The 16,677-nt window shown below is 43.8% G+C and overlaps 1 protein-coding gene across 4 annotated transcripts in view; it reads right to left on the bottom strand.

The window, feature by feature from the left end:
* TATDN3 (TatD DNase domain containing 3) overlaps positions 1–16,677 on the bottom strand; it is a 599,941-nt gene that overhangs the window by 486,404 nt on the left and 96,860 nt on the right. For all 4 annotated transcript variants that reach the window (XM_044055457.1, XM_044055462.1, XM_044055466.1 and 1 more), the window contains one exon: positions 985–1,058. In XM_044055457.1, coding sequence (XP_043911392.1) covers positions 985–1,058 — 74 coding nt within the window. The remainder of the gene's footprint in view (positions 1–984; positions 1,059–16,677) is intronic.

Genomic DNA, 16,677 nt, shown 5'->3' with positions numbered 1-16,677 from the left:
CCTCGACGGCCTGTCTCTGTATCTTTGCGTTTTTTCGGAATCCTAGTAGTCGGACGGCTAACCGACAACATTTCTGGATAATTAAACCGCTAACCGAAATATTTAGAGGTGAAAATATACCGACGACGGATAGTGCGCTGATTAAATAAAGCACAAAACCGACAGCAAGGTATGTCATGGTCAGGGCCTATGCAAGGAATACAGTACAAATGAAAATCTTTATGAGGTATTTGCTTTCTGCAAGTAATGTAATTATTAACTTTTACTGACATCGCAAAGGAGCAAGAAAAAGTTTCCCCAATGGGGTACTTAGCTTTATTTGAAGACTTCGGTTCTGAAACTCGAAAATGAAAATTTCAGGAGTCGGCCGAGCGGCATTTGCGAACTGCTTCTGCTTCAGGCACAGCATGGCAAGAAAGACTGATGTAATGGTGTCGGCTGCATGTTTTATACCCCTGACGACCTGACGTCATGGAAGAAGGGACAGCAACCAACGCAGGACCCAAGACTTTGTTAATCAGGCCGATTGATGGCCACCTGCAAGCAGATAACCCAAATGTAATGACTGCAACAGTGAAACACGAAGAACATCCATAGTTGGCACTTCAGTAGCCCTGAACAGCTCTTAAACCTACATTGGGGATTTTACCAAAGGAAATCTTACTGCTAAACAAAGAAGCAGCCAAAAGCAGAGCATCTAGCCTTGGAAAGTATTATGTACTTAACTCCTTCCATATAATGGTATCTGAAAAATCAGAACTATGAATCCTCTGTGCAGATCTTAGCCTTGTGCTTGGTATACAGTGTGTCAGACACATTCACTGCTTATCTAAATGCTGAAAGGTTCCCCAGGATGCTACAGACAGAGTAACCTTTACACAGAAACCAGTGTACCTCTAATTAGTGATCTTTCCCTTCATGAACAGCAGTTCCAGTATTTTGCTTTCTGGTAACTAAATCAGTTAATGTAGACATGTATATTACCTGTATGAAAGTTCCATGATCTTCTCAAATTCATCAGCACATTCTGAAACAGCTAAAATGGCCAAAACCCCAGCCTGGAAGAAAAATACATTTCAGTTAAAAACAAATAAATAAATTCACAGGTAGCTCCACTAGCTCTTAAATTTCGTTACACATTTCAGTCTGTCAAGAAAGGAACAAATGCCATCCATTCACAAAACATAAGACACCAGCTCTAAGAAATTTTGATATGGTTTGTGAATATGTATAAGTTCCAGCAAATACATTAACAAAAATATACATGCATACAAACAAACATCTAATCTTAGTGTTATATAAGAATGAAATGATACTCTCTGGATCATAAATGTATTAACATTTAATTTTCAAAGTGTAATTCACAGCATGCGTAAAAGCTTATCAGATGCAATTTCTGTCCCACCAGCAATAAACAGTGATAATACTTTCATGTTTTGGTACAATATACAAAATTATATACAGTCAGCATATCACTGAATTGGTCAGCAACTGCTCTGGCTGTAGGGATCAGAACTGACACCCAAGAATTAGGACTGCTCAGCATATAGAATTTTTTCCAAGGCTGTCAAACTTCATTCTTAGGTTCTCCCTGGCCCTCCTCATAATGCCTTGCCCTTGGAGAACAATCTTTCTTCATGCTGTACTAAGGGGGGAAAAAAAACAAACATCTCAAGGAACTGATAAATAGGAGGAATGGAAGGCAGGGTGCGTCTTGCAGCCAGAGCATCTATTCACAGATCCAGTGTTACGATGAGTATACACAACTTCTGTATCTTTTAGCCAACATTATGGCTGCAGGACAGTTAGGACAGAGTTCCCATTGGAATCTTCCTGGGTTGAAGTCTTAGAGAATATACCCTCAATCACTGTAGCACTGAAAGAAAACCTAAATCTTAAGGCTGCGCCCAGCTTACAGTGTTTAGTGAATAAATGGAAATAAGATCAAGCAGATGCACTAGGCAGGAACTATGGAAACACTACCGATGTAGCTATTGCTCTTATGCAATAACACGTGGAAGGACAAAACAGGGACTTACCATGCTTTTCCTAATAAAACACAATGCAGTTTGAAAGCCACCTGTAGTGGTATTGTCTGGTAACTTCTTGCCTTCTCTCCCTCGGACAAAAGAAAACAGCTGACCATCTTTCCTAAATTGATGGGTTGCCTCTAATAAATAAACTGTTTGTGGGTATCTTCAGATTGCTCTCTTCCTCATTATAGTATTGTGATAAAAAGACAAGATGTTAAAGAGAATTCAGGTTACACTATCTTCAGTCTTTGGGATAAATGATGGGTTTACTGTTCAGACATACTATATCCCTGTGAAACACCAATTACAGACGGGAAATGAACAAGGCATGCAGTGCTGAAATATGCCCAGCAAAAATAACCAACACTGAAAAGAGGATCTTCTGTGATAGATAGATAGATAGATAGATAGATAGATAGATAGATAGATAGATAGATAGATAGACAGATAAGCAAGCATGGCCAGGCTAGCACATTCAAACAACAGCAAAGTCAGCTTTTCTAATATGAAGTACAAGTCTGAAAGGGAAACCAGATTTCACAGCAGTCCAACTAAAAAAAATGATTATTCCCAAGAGAACAGCCTTGTAAACTTTAAAAGAAGCCAAGGAGCTCTATTTTCCTCAATTGCAGCTGAAACAGGAAATGGCAACTGAGTAAACTATGATAGAGGAATGTGTAAAACTAGTGTCAACAAGTTCTGATAAATTAATCAAGAACCAAGACCAGTGAAGGAAAGTACAGTTGTGTAAGTAAACTTACATAACAGTAGATGTTCAAATACATAACTGTTAAATTAGCCTATGCTACATGGCATATATCCTGCCAAGAACTGGATGACCAGGCAGTTTCTAAAGCTCTTGAGTACTTCCATACATCCTAACTGCTGTACAGGTCATGGAGAAAGATATAAAATCAGTCGTTAGGGCAGCAAACTCTCAGAACTTTCTTGTCAGTGAAGAACACCCTCTGCTGCACCTTCAAATGATTGACTGTTGGCAAGCTCTTCTTCAAAGTTGGGCCGATAAGTACTCCACTGAGGAATACTTTCCAGGTTTACCATTTTTTGTGAGGAAAAGTTTAACTTTCCTCTTCTGTTAAAATTTGTTGCTGGGGGTATAGGTAGTGTTTTTGGTGTTTTTCTCGAAAAGTATTATCTCAGCCGGTACTTTTTTAGTCAGGTTGAAAGAGCCCCACACCAAATTTCTTCTGTTCACATGTAGTTTTCTTCTGGGGAGTAATGGACCTAGGTCCCAGCTCCTCTGTCATTCCATCCCTGATCTGCAAGAACAGAAAAGTTCTAAGGGAGGCTTTGGTCTGGACTCTGGCTTCCTCTTTGCCTCACCCACAGGTGAGTGACTCCACTGTGGCCATATTGGGTTACAAGGACCACTTATCAGTTTCTCTCGATTCCTCTGCTGCTGCTGCAGCCACTAAGGAAGGTAGGCACATCCTCTGCCACTGTTTGGCTGTCCTCTTTGGGTAAGAGAGAAAGTACAGTTGTGTACACTTACCATAAATGCAGATGTTCGAGTGTATTCACTGTTGCAGTCATCACACACGGGTTATCTGCCTGCAGGTAGCCTTCAGTCAGCCCGAATACCAGAGATTTAGTATTTCTGCTGGTTGCTGTTGCTCCAGGACTAATGTCAGATAGTCAGGGATATAAAAACAGGCAGCCGATGCCATTACATCAGTTTTTCTTGCCCCAAATGTCAGGAGCCCCCCAACAGGGAGCTAAGCCATGGTGGGAAACTTACCACCAGTAAAAAGTAAATACCAATACCCCTGTAAGGGGAGAGTAATATACACAGAGAGGAGAGAGAGAGAAGGGGGCTGGAGGAAGGGAAACCAGGACTGCAACAGTGAATACACTCGAACATCTACATTTATGGTAAGTGTACACAACTGTACTATGTTCTTTGTGTTTCACTGTTGCAGTTATCACACTTGGGTTGATTCCCAAAGCTGAAGAAGAGTTTGGGCTGGCTAGTATGCCCTGCAGGACTGCTGCTGCAAAACCTGCCCTGGATTTGGAAAAGATAGGCAGGTGGTAATGCTTGGTGAATGTGTGTACAGTACTCCAGGTAGCAGCTTCCAGAATGTTCCTGGTAGGGACTCCCCTGAGGAATGCTGTAGAGGTGGAGGTTGCCCTACTGGAATGTGTTCTGACCCCCTGAGGGGTTGGTTTCCTATGGCGTTTGCAGCAGAAATGGATACAGTGTGCTATCCATTTGGCAATTATCTGTTTGGAAATGGCCTTGCCCTCTGCCCCTGGTGCAAAACGGAGTAGTCAGATTTCCTGAAGGGCTTAGTCCTATCCAGGTAGAATCTGAGCTGTCTGTTACACATCCAAGGAGTGTAGGACCCTTTCCCCTTTATTTTGAGGATTAGGGAAGAAGGATCGCAAATGGATAGATTGGTTGACAGCCACACTGGACACCACTTTAGGCATAAAGGAAGGGTTAGTCCTGAGGGAAACCCTGTCAGCATGGAAAATAATGAAGGGCTCCACAGCCATAAGTGTTTGTAGCTCAGACACTCTTCTAGCTGAAGTGATGGCCAGAAGCAAGGCTGTTTTCCAAGAGAAGAATTTTAACTGTGCTGATGCTGCAGGCTCAAAGGGGGGTAGCATGAGCTTTTCCAGTAAAAAGTTAAGGTCTCAAGCCGGGGTGGGTGCTCTCCTTGGTGGCCTTAAGTTGTTTGCCCCTCTCAGGAACTGTTTGATGAGAGGGTGAGAGAAGAGAAGTGGCTCAGTGTTGTAATGAGTCGAGATGGCAGAGGCATGGATCTTAATGGATGAGAAGGAAAGGCCTCTGTGGAGTAGATCTGCTAGGTAATCCAGGATTACAGGTAGGGAGGGCAGTGCTGTGTCTTCTCCTTTAGAATGAATCCAGGAATAATACCCTTTCCACTTATCAGCATAGGATTTCCTTGTACTGGGTCTTCTGGCTTCAAGAATGATGTCCAGCACCTGCTTGCTCAGGCTGGTCATTGGGGGGGGGGGGGATTTGAGGAGTAGGCCAGGCAGCAAGATTCAGGGTTTGCAGTTGCGGATGCAAGATCTGTCCCCCTGCTGAGTGAGGAGGGTTGGGCTCTGGGGTAGGTGCCAGGATGGCACCGGTGACAGGCTGCACAGTAGTGGGTACCAGTGCTGGCGTGGCCAGTCCAGGGAAATCAGGATTGTCCTTAGTCTGTCCTGTCTTATCTTGAGTAATATTCTTGAGAGATGGAGCAGAGGGGGAAATGCATGGATTGAGAGAGTTTCTCACTTGAAGGATAGGGCATCCCACTTTCCAGGCCCTGTTGTGAGGTGTCCTGGTGCAGAATTTGCTGAGCTGGTGATTGCAGGGGGAGGCAAAGAGGTCCACCTCTGGGGTCCCCAAGGTGCTAGGCTCTAATTGCCGCTCGTGTGGGTCTAGGAGATTTCTGCCTAAGTTGTCTGCCAGTGAGTTTTGTTTGCCTGGCAGGAATTGAGCTTGCAGATGGACCTGCATGTCCAAGGCCGTGTTCCACAGGGCCATGGCTAGCCTGCAGAGTGTGTAAGAGTGGTTCCCCCCTGCTTGTTGACGTACCACACAACTGTGGTGTTGTCTGTTTTTATTAGCAGGGGTCCTGGTGACAGTAGGAATCTGAAAGCTGTTACAGCATGCTGAACAGCTAGCATCTGTTTTTGGTTGATGTGCAGATGAATTTGACTTGGGCTCCAGTGGCCCTGAAAGCCCTTGTCATCCAGGTGTGCCCCCAGGCATAGTCTGACGCATCTATGGTTAGGGTCTGGGCGGCATTGGGTTGAGTAAAGGGAAGTCCCCTGTTATGGTTGCATGCTGCTGCCCATCAAAGAAACTCTGCCCTTAGACAGGGTATGAAAGGAATGACAGTTTCCAGGTCCTGAGAATGTTGGCACCAAGGACTTTTTAAGTACCACTGAATTTTCCTCATATGCAATCTGGCATGTGGAATTAGTAAGATGCAAGAGTCCATGAACCCTATGGCATGCAGGATTTTCCTTGCAGATAGCTGGGTTCTGGTGACCATTTGAGTGAAGTAGCCTGTCAGATAGGCTTGTTTTTCTGGAGTAAGGAATGCCATCTGGGATGCTGTGTCCAACTTGCTCCCAGGAATACAATCTTTTGACTGGGGACTAGTTTTGATTTCTTTTCATTGATAGTGTACCCCAGGGAGGTTAGAAGGTTCTTTACAAATGTCAGGTGCTGCAAGAGTATTTCCTGACTGTCTGCCTGAATCAGGCAATCGTCCAAGTATAGGTAAATTTGAATTTTTCTTTGTCTGCAGTGCGCAATGGCTGGTGCCAGGCATTTTGTGAATACTATAGGAGCAGTGGATAAGCCAAAGGGAAGTACAGAGAACTGAAAATGCATAGATCCTGCCCTGAAGCATAGGTATTTCCTGCATGAGTCCTTGACAGGGATGTGCAGATAGGCTTCTTTTAGGTCTAGGGTGGCTAACCAGGCATCTTTGGCCAGCATAGGAAGAAGCTGCTGAAGGGTGAGCATTTTGAATTTTGGTACCACCAGGAAGGTGTTTAGAATGGAAAGATCTAGGATTGGGTGCCAAGTGCCCTCTTTTCTGTGTACCAGGAAAAGTCTGGAATAGAACCCCTGACCTATCTATTCTGCAGGAACAGGTTGAATTGCCCTTATGGCGAGCAGGAATTGAACTTGGTTTTGTGCCTCTGCCCACTGGTTTGGAGGAAGGTCTGGGAACCCTTCTGGGGTTGTCAGTGAGTGGAGGTAAACTTTGTACCCCTGAGATACAATGTTGAGGACCCATCGGTCTTTGGTGATGGAAGTCCAATTTTTTGCATGATGGCAAGTTTTCCTCCTAGCGACACGAGCAGTTGGGCAGAGATGAGGAGTGAAGTTGAGAAGTCATTGTGAATTCTTTCCATAAGGGGGTGGCTTAGCACTCCCTGTTTTTGAAGTGGAGGCACTCCATTGCTTAAATCTCTGCGTACCCTGACACTGAAGTCTGGGGGGGTCTGTTTCCCCAGGTCTAGTTTGGGATGGCCTTGAGGGGGGTGGAAAGGACCAATGCTTCGAGGGGCAATGCCTACTGAATCTAGGAGGCTGCACTCAAAAGAAATCTTTGACTGTCTGCATAGATATAGCTTTTTCTTCCATCTTTTTAAGAACCTCTTCTGCTTTGGTGCCAAACAGCTTGTCCTTATTCAAAGGAGCATCTAGTAATTTTGATTTGACATGGTCTGGCAAGGTCTGCTCCTTAAGCCAAGCATGCCTTCATAGTACAGAACCAGTGACTGCTGCCCTGCAAGATGCTTCTATGGCATCAAAGCCACATTGCAAAGTATGCTTGCTGACTTGGCTTGCAGAATGCATAAGCTCTTGTAATTCTTTATTTTCTGCACAGTCTGTAAAGGTAGCTAATTATTGCTTAATAAGTTCCATAATATGTTGCTGGTACTTCATCACGTGAAACTGGCAATTCAATGCCCTAATTACGAGAGTTGCAGAGGTGTATACTTTTTTATCCCATCTGTCTAAAGCTCTGGAATCCCTATCTAAAGGGGTGGGATTCTTGGTTGTAGTTGCTTTTATAACTTTAGGCCCCTGGGAGATGACCTCTGGATCAGCAGTAGGATTTTTGAAAAAAAAAATTGTAAGAGTCAGGAACTCTGTAGTACCTGTCTGGTTTCCTAGGAGCAGGGGTAAAGTATCAGGAGTTAGACTGGACTCCATAAAGACCTCATCCACAACATCCAGAACTGGGGGTATTGCTAAGTGTCTATGTTGCAGCAAATCTAAAAATTCTCGGATTCTCTTTTTGGACTGAGGATAGTCTTGGCATTCCCAGTGGAAATGCTCTCAAAGAATTTAGGGTTTCACCAAAAGAAAAATCCTCTGGAGAAGAAGCAGAGGGAATGGATTCCTCTGCATCTGAATCCTCATAAGCAGATAAAGGCATGTCTTCATATTCAGAAACCTCAGAGTTGTCAGACTCTTGGTCTGTTAAAGCTGCTGAGGACAATTCTCTTTTTCTCTTAGCACGGGAAGGCTGGCTTCCCCTAATCAGCATAATCAGGTCTTCTGCCAATTTAAACATTTGATGTTGTGGCAAGGAAGCAGGTGCTTAAGTTTGGGTTGCCAGTTTTTTAGGCGTAGCTCATAGTCTTGGCCTTAGAAATTCGGTAGTTTTAGACAGAACTGGAGATGCGAAAGAAGTTGTCAGTTTGTGTCGAATATCAATAGTGTGAAAAAATTCCTCAGAAGCTGGTGCCTGCACAGCAGGTCTGGACCCATCCAAGGTAGAGACATACATAGGTTCCGTAGTCAAAGAAGAGTCTTGCGGCATACCGGACTCTGAACGGGTCTCAGTAGTGGCCTGTGAATCCATGGAAGTGGGCATCAGGGGCTGCAAAAGCGCCTCACTGAGTACTGGTGAACTGGTGACTAGCTTAATGCAAGCATCGTTGGCAGTTTTGGACCTGTGCGATCTGTTTCTGTCTTTATCCTTATGTTTTTTCAGAAGATCGGTAGTCGGATGGCTTACAAAAGCAGAATACGGAGATTGGGAGTGAAAGTACTGAGTGACAATAAGGGCCCAATGACGAATAGTTTGGGCATTGAACAAAGCACAAAACTGACAGTGAGGGACGTCGTGGTCTGGGCCTAAACAGGTGAAGCAGTGAGAATGGAAATCTCAGTGTGGTATTTGCTTTCCACAGGCGAGACAAAAGTTAACTTTTTCTGACATCGGTTAGAGCAAGAAAAAGGATCCCCAACAGGGTACTTAACTTTTGATGACTTCAGGATGATTCAATTCGGAAACGAAAACTCAGGCAGCGGCCAACCGGCATTCATGTGAGCTGCTTCTGCTTTGGGCTCCTCGGCAGGAAAGACTGAAGTAATAGTGTTGGCTGCCTGTTTTTATATCCCTGACGATCTGACGTCAGTCCTGGAGTGACAGCAACTGACGCAGAAATACTAAGTCTCTGGTATTCGGGCCGACTGAGGGGTATATGCAGGCAGATAACCCAAGTGTGATGACTGCAACAGTGAAACATGAAGAACATCCATGCTTGTTGGCATCTGAGGAGTGAGCAGAAGTTGTTCCTTTGTTGAGCTACTCATGGAGAGTCATTCCCAGGGAATGGACCATTCTTCAAAGCACTCTTTTTATAGAGGGTCTCCTATGAAAAGGAAACATAAAATTAGGTATTTTTCTTCATGTGTGCCCCTCTCACCTAGGGCAGACAAGATGGATTGGTTAGGGATTTAGTTAAAGCATTTCAGTCTTTACATTCTGAGTCTTCCCTTCATTTAAAAAGAAAAATATTTTCCTCACTCTCTCAGATTCTTATTCTCAGTCTGAGGGGCAAGAATAAGAATTAGACTGTGTTTCTCAAGTTCTTACTTCACAGAATGTGGAATCTGACTCTGATGAAAGCTTTTCTTCACATCTCCCATCTGAAGAATTGCCTTTTTCTGTCACTATTGTCAGAATGATGCAATTATTTTAGAGGGAACAAAAAGAAATACCAGAGTCCCAACAAAGATAACAGGATTTCCTACAGGTGACTTTCCCTCATTCTGCTATTCCTCCTGTTTTTCCAGCCTTACAGGATGTTTTCCTTGTAGCCAGTAGTTTGCCTGACAGCTAGCCACTACACTTTCACCACGACCTTGGACATTAGGGGAAAATGGGGGAAGGAAAAGTGGGTCCCCTTCAGCTGCAACATTACTATAACATCTCAAGAGGTTCGTAGTTGGAGGTACAGGGAAGAAAAGTTGGTGACGTTTTGTTTTGTGTCAGATGAAATAAAGTCACAGTGCAGAAACCTCAAAGCTAGAAGATGAACTTGGCTATCAAGACACTGAAAATTCTTTTGTGGGAAAGAAGCGAATTCCTGCCCAACTTGTCAGCTGAACAGCTTAGCTCTGCTGGAACATGAACTGCTAAGTGGTCCACATAAATGACCCACGCCCACACACACATAGCTTCACTGCAAAGAAGATAGGAATAAGCCTCTCCATACTGATATAACACCACTAAAATATTGTCTGAATGCACAGTAATATCTCACAGAATAAGATAAAGGTACCTTCATCATGTCATTCTCTAGGCAGGCTTCCTAACACAGACAATAAGCATCAATGGCAACAGCAATTCTACAAATAAGGACTCACAAAAGATCTCCCCAACAAGTTTGCCAGTTTCACTCATCAGTGAAGAAAGGCCTTGCACGTTGTATAAATTAGAATGGAAGATCCACTAACACATTTTGAGGGTCCAGTGTATGACTATCACATAAAAGAAGGCCATATAAATTGTCGCTGTCATGAAGCCCAATGTTCTTAGACACACAACAGCTAAAAGTGTCAGCCTTGAAATGATTTATGAGATAAGACACTAGAAGTCCACCAGCGTCTCCATAGGTGAAGCTGTCCTCCACAAGTCCTGACACCTAAAGTACAGCCTAAGAAAGTCAATAGTTTAAAATGGAGTCAGCTCCGACCTGCCATAATTCCCAGCAGTAGGAGATCTAGAGGAGGCAGTCCCTGTTCTTGCCGCCATTTCACTTATCAACAACTATAAGGTTAGGCCTCCATCTCATAGGTTCACAGGTGTGTACTAGGCCAAAGGCCCTGGAGCCTTTACAAGCCTAGCCCATAGAAGTGCCTTGGCATCATGCCGTCATTAGTTCCAAGTGCCTCTATCAAGTAGAGCCACTGGAGTGATCCCCGGGGTGAACTTTCTATTTCCCATCCACTCATCAAGACTTCTCTTGTAAAGGGCCAGTGAAGTGCTCTGCTTGACATGTATGAGAAATCTATTCCAGAGAATGGGCAGTCTCTGGGTTATGAACCTGTCCCTCAAGCATGTTTTGCTGATTGTGATAATGAGGTTGAGGTCCCTGGAGTGTGTGGTGTGGAGGGATTCGGATTTTATTAGATGTAACATTTCTAACAGGGCTAGGTCAGGCATGGCTTTGTAAATCAAGCAGAGATCGCCTCTTAACAGACCATATGAGACAGAGAAAAGCTGGAGTTTTTTGAGTCTGTCCATGTAGGGCATGTGTTTAAGGTCTAGGATCCTCTTCATGAGGTACTTTTGTGGCCTTTCCAGCTGTTGCAAGTGTTTAGTGAGGTACATGCCAAATGGGGAATTATACTCGATGATTCGTCTAATGAGGGAAGATTAGAGAGAGATGATGACCTCTTTCTTCCTGGATGCAAAATCCTTGGTAATGAGATGTGCCACATAGAAGGACTCTCTGACCACAGTGGCAATGTGGTGGTCGAAGAAGAGGTTGCTGTCAACCTGTGTCCTCAGATCTCTTACAACGCCTTCACCGTTCAGTGGGCTACCATCAATTTGGTAATTAGCGGGAACTGAGTTTTTCCCAAAGGGAATGATGATGCATTTTTTGGCCATGGTTTTGACACCAGTCATTGGTCTCAGAGAGGCCTTTCTGTAGGATGTCTACATCATTTGGGGAGTTAATAATGGCTCCAAGCTTGCAACTGTTGGTCAACGTGGTCAGCCACAGTCCCTCAGTGTTGGCCTGGACTTCTGAGGAATAGATGCCAAACAGGAGAGGACCCAGGACCGAACCCTGTGGGACTCCACTTGTGACTGATTGGCAGTCTGACTTGGAGTCTGCTACTTTCACACTGTTTTAAGTAGGTTCTATCTCTGAGCCAGTTTGCAAACCACCTAGTGATATAGGAGTTGAAGCCTAGTTTGGTGAGTCTGTCAATAATTCCTGAGTGGGGAATGGTATCAAAGGCCTTGGCCAGATCAAGGTAGCCTGTATGAACTGCCCTGCCCTCATCCACAGCTCTGGTGACTGACTCAAAGAAGTCAACCAAGTTGAGCAGGCATGATCTACCCTTCACAAAATCAAATTGTGTGGGATCCAGAGTTTGGAGGTTCCCTATATCCTTGTTAATTAGGTCCATGATGATGCACGCCATAGCCTTACATATTAGGCTCGTCAGGCTAATGGGGTGATAATTCCCAGGGTCTGTAGTACCTCCCCCTTTATGGAGAGGGATGACTGTAGCAGTGCACCATTCTGTAAGGACAAAGCCTGAGGTGAGGCTGTGACTGAACAGGGCACAAAGGTGTGGTGTCAGTTCACTTTGTAGTTCATGTAGAACACAGCCAGGGATACTGTTGGGTCCCATGAAAGTTGTATTCTTGGCCTTGGACAATGCAGCTTTAACCTTCCGGTATTGTGATTGGTCCTTTAGGGGGGAGAAAGGGGTAAAGTTGGCACTGAATCTGTCGGCCAGTATGTTGGCAATATCTGGTGGCTCAGTATAGGAGGCACCATTGTGCAGTAACTCAGAGCAAAGCTGGGTATTGCCATGAAGATTCTTGATATAACTGTAGAAGGCTTTGTGGTGGTTTTTAGTGTCTGCTGCAATTCTGCCTTCATAGCTAGCGTTAGAGGTTTTGATGAGGGATCTCAGCTATCAACAATAAAGGCCAACAATCAAGAAAATGAAATATTTTCTCCCTCTTAACTTGACTGCCCCCGTGACTGTAGTCATGTATTTTGTAAATACTCCAACCACTGATGTGAGATGAAAAAGCAAGACCCTGAAGTGATAACAATCATTCCCTCCACAGAAGAGGAGGATACTTCTGGAAAGGTCTTCTCATTCACACATACATGCAGGTATCATAAAGATTTAAACAGCATATCCAATTTCCTGTTGACAAAAAATGGGAGGACAGACAGTCACTACACCCATGACTATGGGAATGCAGCAGCTTAGATCATGTAAGTATAAAATAAGCCTGACATCCTCTGCCTTTGCTGGCATTTAAATGACATGGCACTACTCAATGTCACCCCACTGGATGAAGGGAATGATCTGGACAGTTCTAATGTCAAGAAGTCTCTGTACCTAAGTGGGGTTTGTTAAGCAGGGACAACTGGCAAGTGAAGAAGCTGGGGGTTGAACTCAACTAATATCGCCTGTTTATTAGTCATCTTACCACAAAGCAGGGGTAAAGGAAAGGCATCCTGATGTATGGAAGAAAAATTCTTCCTTCAACCACTTCCTGATGAAGGTGGCTAGACTGGAAATTAGGACTACTGCTCACTATAAAGGCAAGGTCAGTGTCTACCCTGAAGGTGCCAAGATTACTGGCCTCTGCTCTGATGACCTTGATGCAGCTGACTGACTGATAATAACTGCATGTGGATCACAATCCTACTAAGACCCTGCATATTTCACGTGGACCAATGTTCTCAGTGCCTCCTCTGGGATTTAGTAAAGGTTTGCTGTGATTTGCTGTGAAAGGTGAAATTTAAGCCTTGAAGGTGAAAGAAGACAGCTCTTATCCTCCAAAGCTTATGGCATGTTATTACCACAAGCTCAAAAAACAGGGATCTCTTAAAAGGAACATACTTACAGGCTACCTTTCTGTCTTTGGCAAAAGGGGTCAGGATGGACCAGGAGTCACATTGTATGGCAGTATATCTTCTTATAATGGATAAATGAAAGTTTTGTACTAAACAATAGATCTGAAACAGCAGGTTCATCCTTGCTAACAGCAAGACTAATTAATGTTTGCAGGCAATAGGATAGCTTGTCACATAAAACTTTCCCAAGCTACCACAGTCTCTCCCTGTATCCTGTAATGCACCATGGTGCCATTCCTGTACAGAATTATTGTGAGGCACATGAAAATGCACTTAGTATCATGTCTCTAGAAGTACCCCAGCAAAGGAGAGAAGGGGAAGTACTTTATCAAGGATGGACCTGCACTTCTTGATCTACTGCTGCAGTAAGTCCTTAATTTTATATCTGCCATATGGATGTCCACCATCATTAACAGCAAGACAGAGTACCAAGCTAATCCTTCAGTGGTTTCCCTTATGCCTCTTATAATTGTGGCTTCAAATGAAGATCTGAACCTGGATATCACATCAAGCTTTCAATGCCCTGCAGAAAGAGATGAGAGACAACCAAGTAGCTATTGCACAACGATCATAAAGAGCTCCATTTTCCACAAAAACTATGGAGGCACAACTGTTCCTGTACAATGAGCTTTTGGATTTAAAGGAAAAGGCTTGATGTACTGGTCATAAAAATGAACACAATCCATGGTTAATTTACTAAGTGATCTTTGAAACTTTGCATTTTTTTTGTTTAACAAAAAAACAAAATAGTTACTATTTGTAACACATCTGGTCTTGTTAATATAACACATCCACCGATGGTGTACATTCATACAAGGAAGTATTCCCTATGATTAGAACACAGGGAGAAGAACAGTGGAAAGTGAGTGCTCTGGTTGTAGCTGGATTCCTAGAAACTTTCAGTATAAAGGAAGAGTTAGTAAGGGATGAAACACGTCTTTGTGGAAGAAAAAATATAGAGATCCAGTAACAGAGTGTGCAAGTCAGAAATTCTTCTGGTTGAAGTGATGACCACCACAAAATAAGTATTTTCTAGGAAAGAAATGTTATTCCTGCAAAGAATACAGACTCGAATGAGGCAAATTTAATTTTCCAGCAAAAGTTACAGATTATAAGGTGGAAACTTACCCCCTGTAGGTGGCATCAGCAACCTCTGAAAAAGGCTTTGCAGACCTTTAAAGAAACCAACAAAGAAGAATCAGCACCCTGACAGAAATGAAATATCAATGCTAGATGAATGTTAGCAGATTATAAAAATGAAGGGAAAATTATGAGATCAGTCCTGGGTCCTCTCCTGTTTGGCATCTACTTCTCAGAAGTCCAGGCCAACACAGAGGGACTCTGGCTGACCAGGTTCATAGACAACTGCAAGCTGGGAGCCATTATTAACTCTCCAAGTGATGTAGACATCCTACAGAAAGGCCTCACTGAGACCAATGACTGGTGTCGAAACCATGGCCTTAAGCTTAATGCCAAAAACTGCATTGTCATCCCCTTTGGGAAAAACTCAATTCACACTAATTACCATATCGATGGTTGCTCACTGAACACTGAAGGCGGTATAAGAGATCTGGGGACACAGGCTGACAGCCTTTCCTTTGAACCACCACAGTGCCACTGTGGTCAGAAAGTTCTTCTGTGTGGCACATCCCATTACCAAAGGTTTTACATCCAGGAAGACGTCATCACTTCTCTCTACTTTTCCCTTATTAGGCTAATCATAGATTATAATGCCCCATTTGGTATGTACCTCACTAGACACATGCAACAGTTAGAAAGGCCACAAAAATACCTCACGAAGAGGATCCTAAGTCTTAAACACATCCTACATGGATAGACTAAAAAAACTCCAGCTATTCTCTGTCTCATATTGTCTAGTAAGAGGTGATCTCTGCTTGACTTACAAAGCCATGTCTGACCCAGCTCTGTTAGAAATGCTACATCTAAAGAAATCCCAATCCCTCCACACCACATGCTCCAGAAACCTCAACCTCATTACCACAATCAACAGAACATGCTGGAGGGACAGGTTCATAACCCATAGACTGCCCATGCTCTGGAATAGACTTCCCATACATGTCAAGCAGAGCACATCACTGGCCCTCTTCAAGAGAAATCTTGATGAATTGATGGGAAATAGAAAGTTCACCCTGGGGATCACTTCAGTGGCTCTACTTGACAGATGCACAGGGAACTAACATCGGGCTGCATGATGCCAGGGCACTGCTCTGGGCTAGGCTTGTAAAGGCTCCAGGGCCATTAGCCTAGTACACACCTATGAATCTACAAATACTATACATGAGATGAAATGGGAGCAGAAATGGGATCCAAACTTTTTTTGTTTCCCCTTGGGGCATCATTTTACTGGTCTGGCTCCCAGCACTCCACATCCACTCTGGGTCTACCAGTTTATCATCTTACCCTCCCAGGACTTGCTCCAGTATTGCTGGGCCTGGTCATGAAGCCTACGTGCTTCCTAGGGGGCTCAGCTGCCTCTGCTTCTGTCCTGGGGGATCCTTTAAATGCCCTACCCACTTCCCTGGCCCACCTCCAACTCTTGCCAATTAAGTTAGAGGACAACTCCCTTCTTTGAACCACATCTCCCCTAAGGGAGCATCAGTGACAAATGCCCTTCCACTCAGGATGGGCTGGGATGTCCAAACATTTTACGGTAGCCCAAGTAGAGAAGCACATCTGTTTATCTTTGTAAGGCTTATGCATATTTGGTTTCTGTAAGGAGATTATCTGTACCACTCTAGAAGGGAAGAAAGATTTGCTAGCCACTACTGGAAGTACAAATGACATGCAGACAAGTGGAATGAATAAATGTCATTGTACAGATTGCCTGACAGTTGAGAGAGGAGGGTCCTGAAAGGAGAAAGTAGCAACAGCTGATCCATCAGGTGTGGCAAAAGCAGTACAATCCAAAATATGAAAATTATTTGTCTGATTAGCTTTCTGAATGAGCCTGATCATCTGAAGAAATGGGAGTAAGTGTAAAGGAATCTTGGGGCCATTTATGGACCACTGCATCCCTGGGACATTCCTTCTTCCCACTTCAACTGGCAAGATTAAGGCAAAGAACCTGCTGCATTTGGCACTGGCTAGGAGATAAAAAGGTCACAGTAAGGCTTTACCCATCAGTGAAAAAGCTTCCAGATCATTGAAAAGTTCAGTAACTACTCATGAAACATCAAAAGACAATGACTGAGGTCATCTGCAA

The sequence above is a fragment of the Protopterus annectens genome, chromosome 1.part2, assembly GCF_019279795.1.
Source record: "Protopterus annectens isolate FY-2018-M chromosome 1.part2, PAN1.0, whole genome shotgun sequence".
Lineage (NCBI taxonomy): Eukaryota > Metazoa > Chordata > Ceratodontiformes > Protopteridae > Protopterus > Protopterus annectens.
This window is presented reverse-complemented; position numbering and strand designations above follow the sequence as displayed.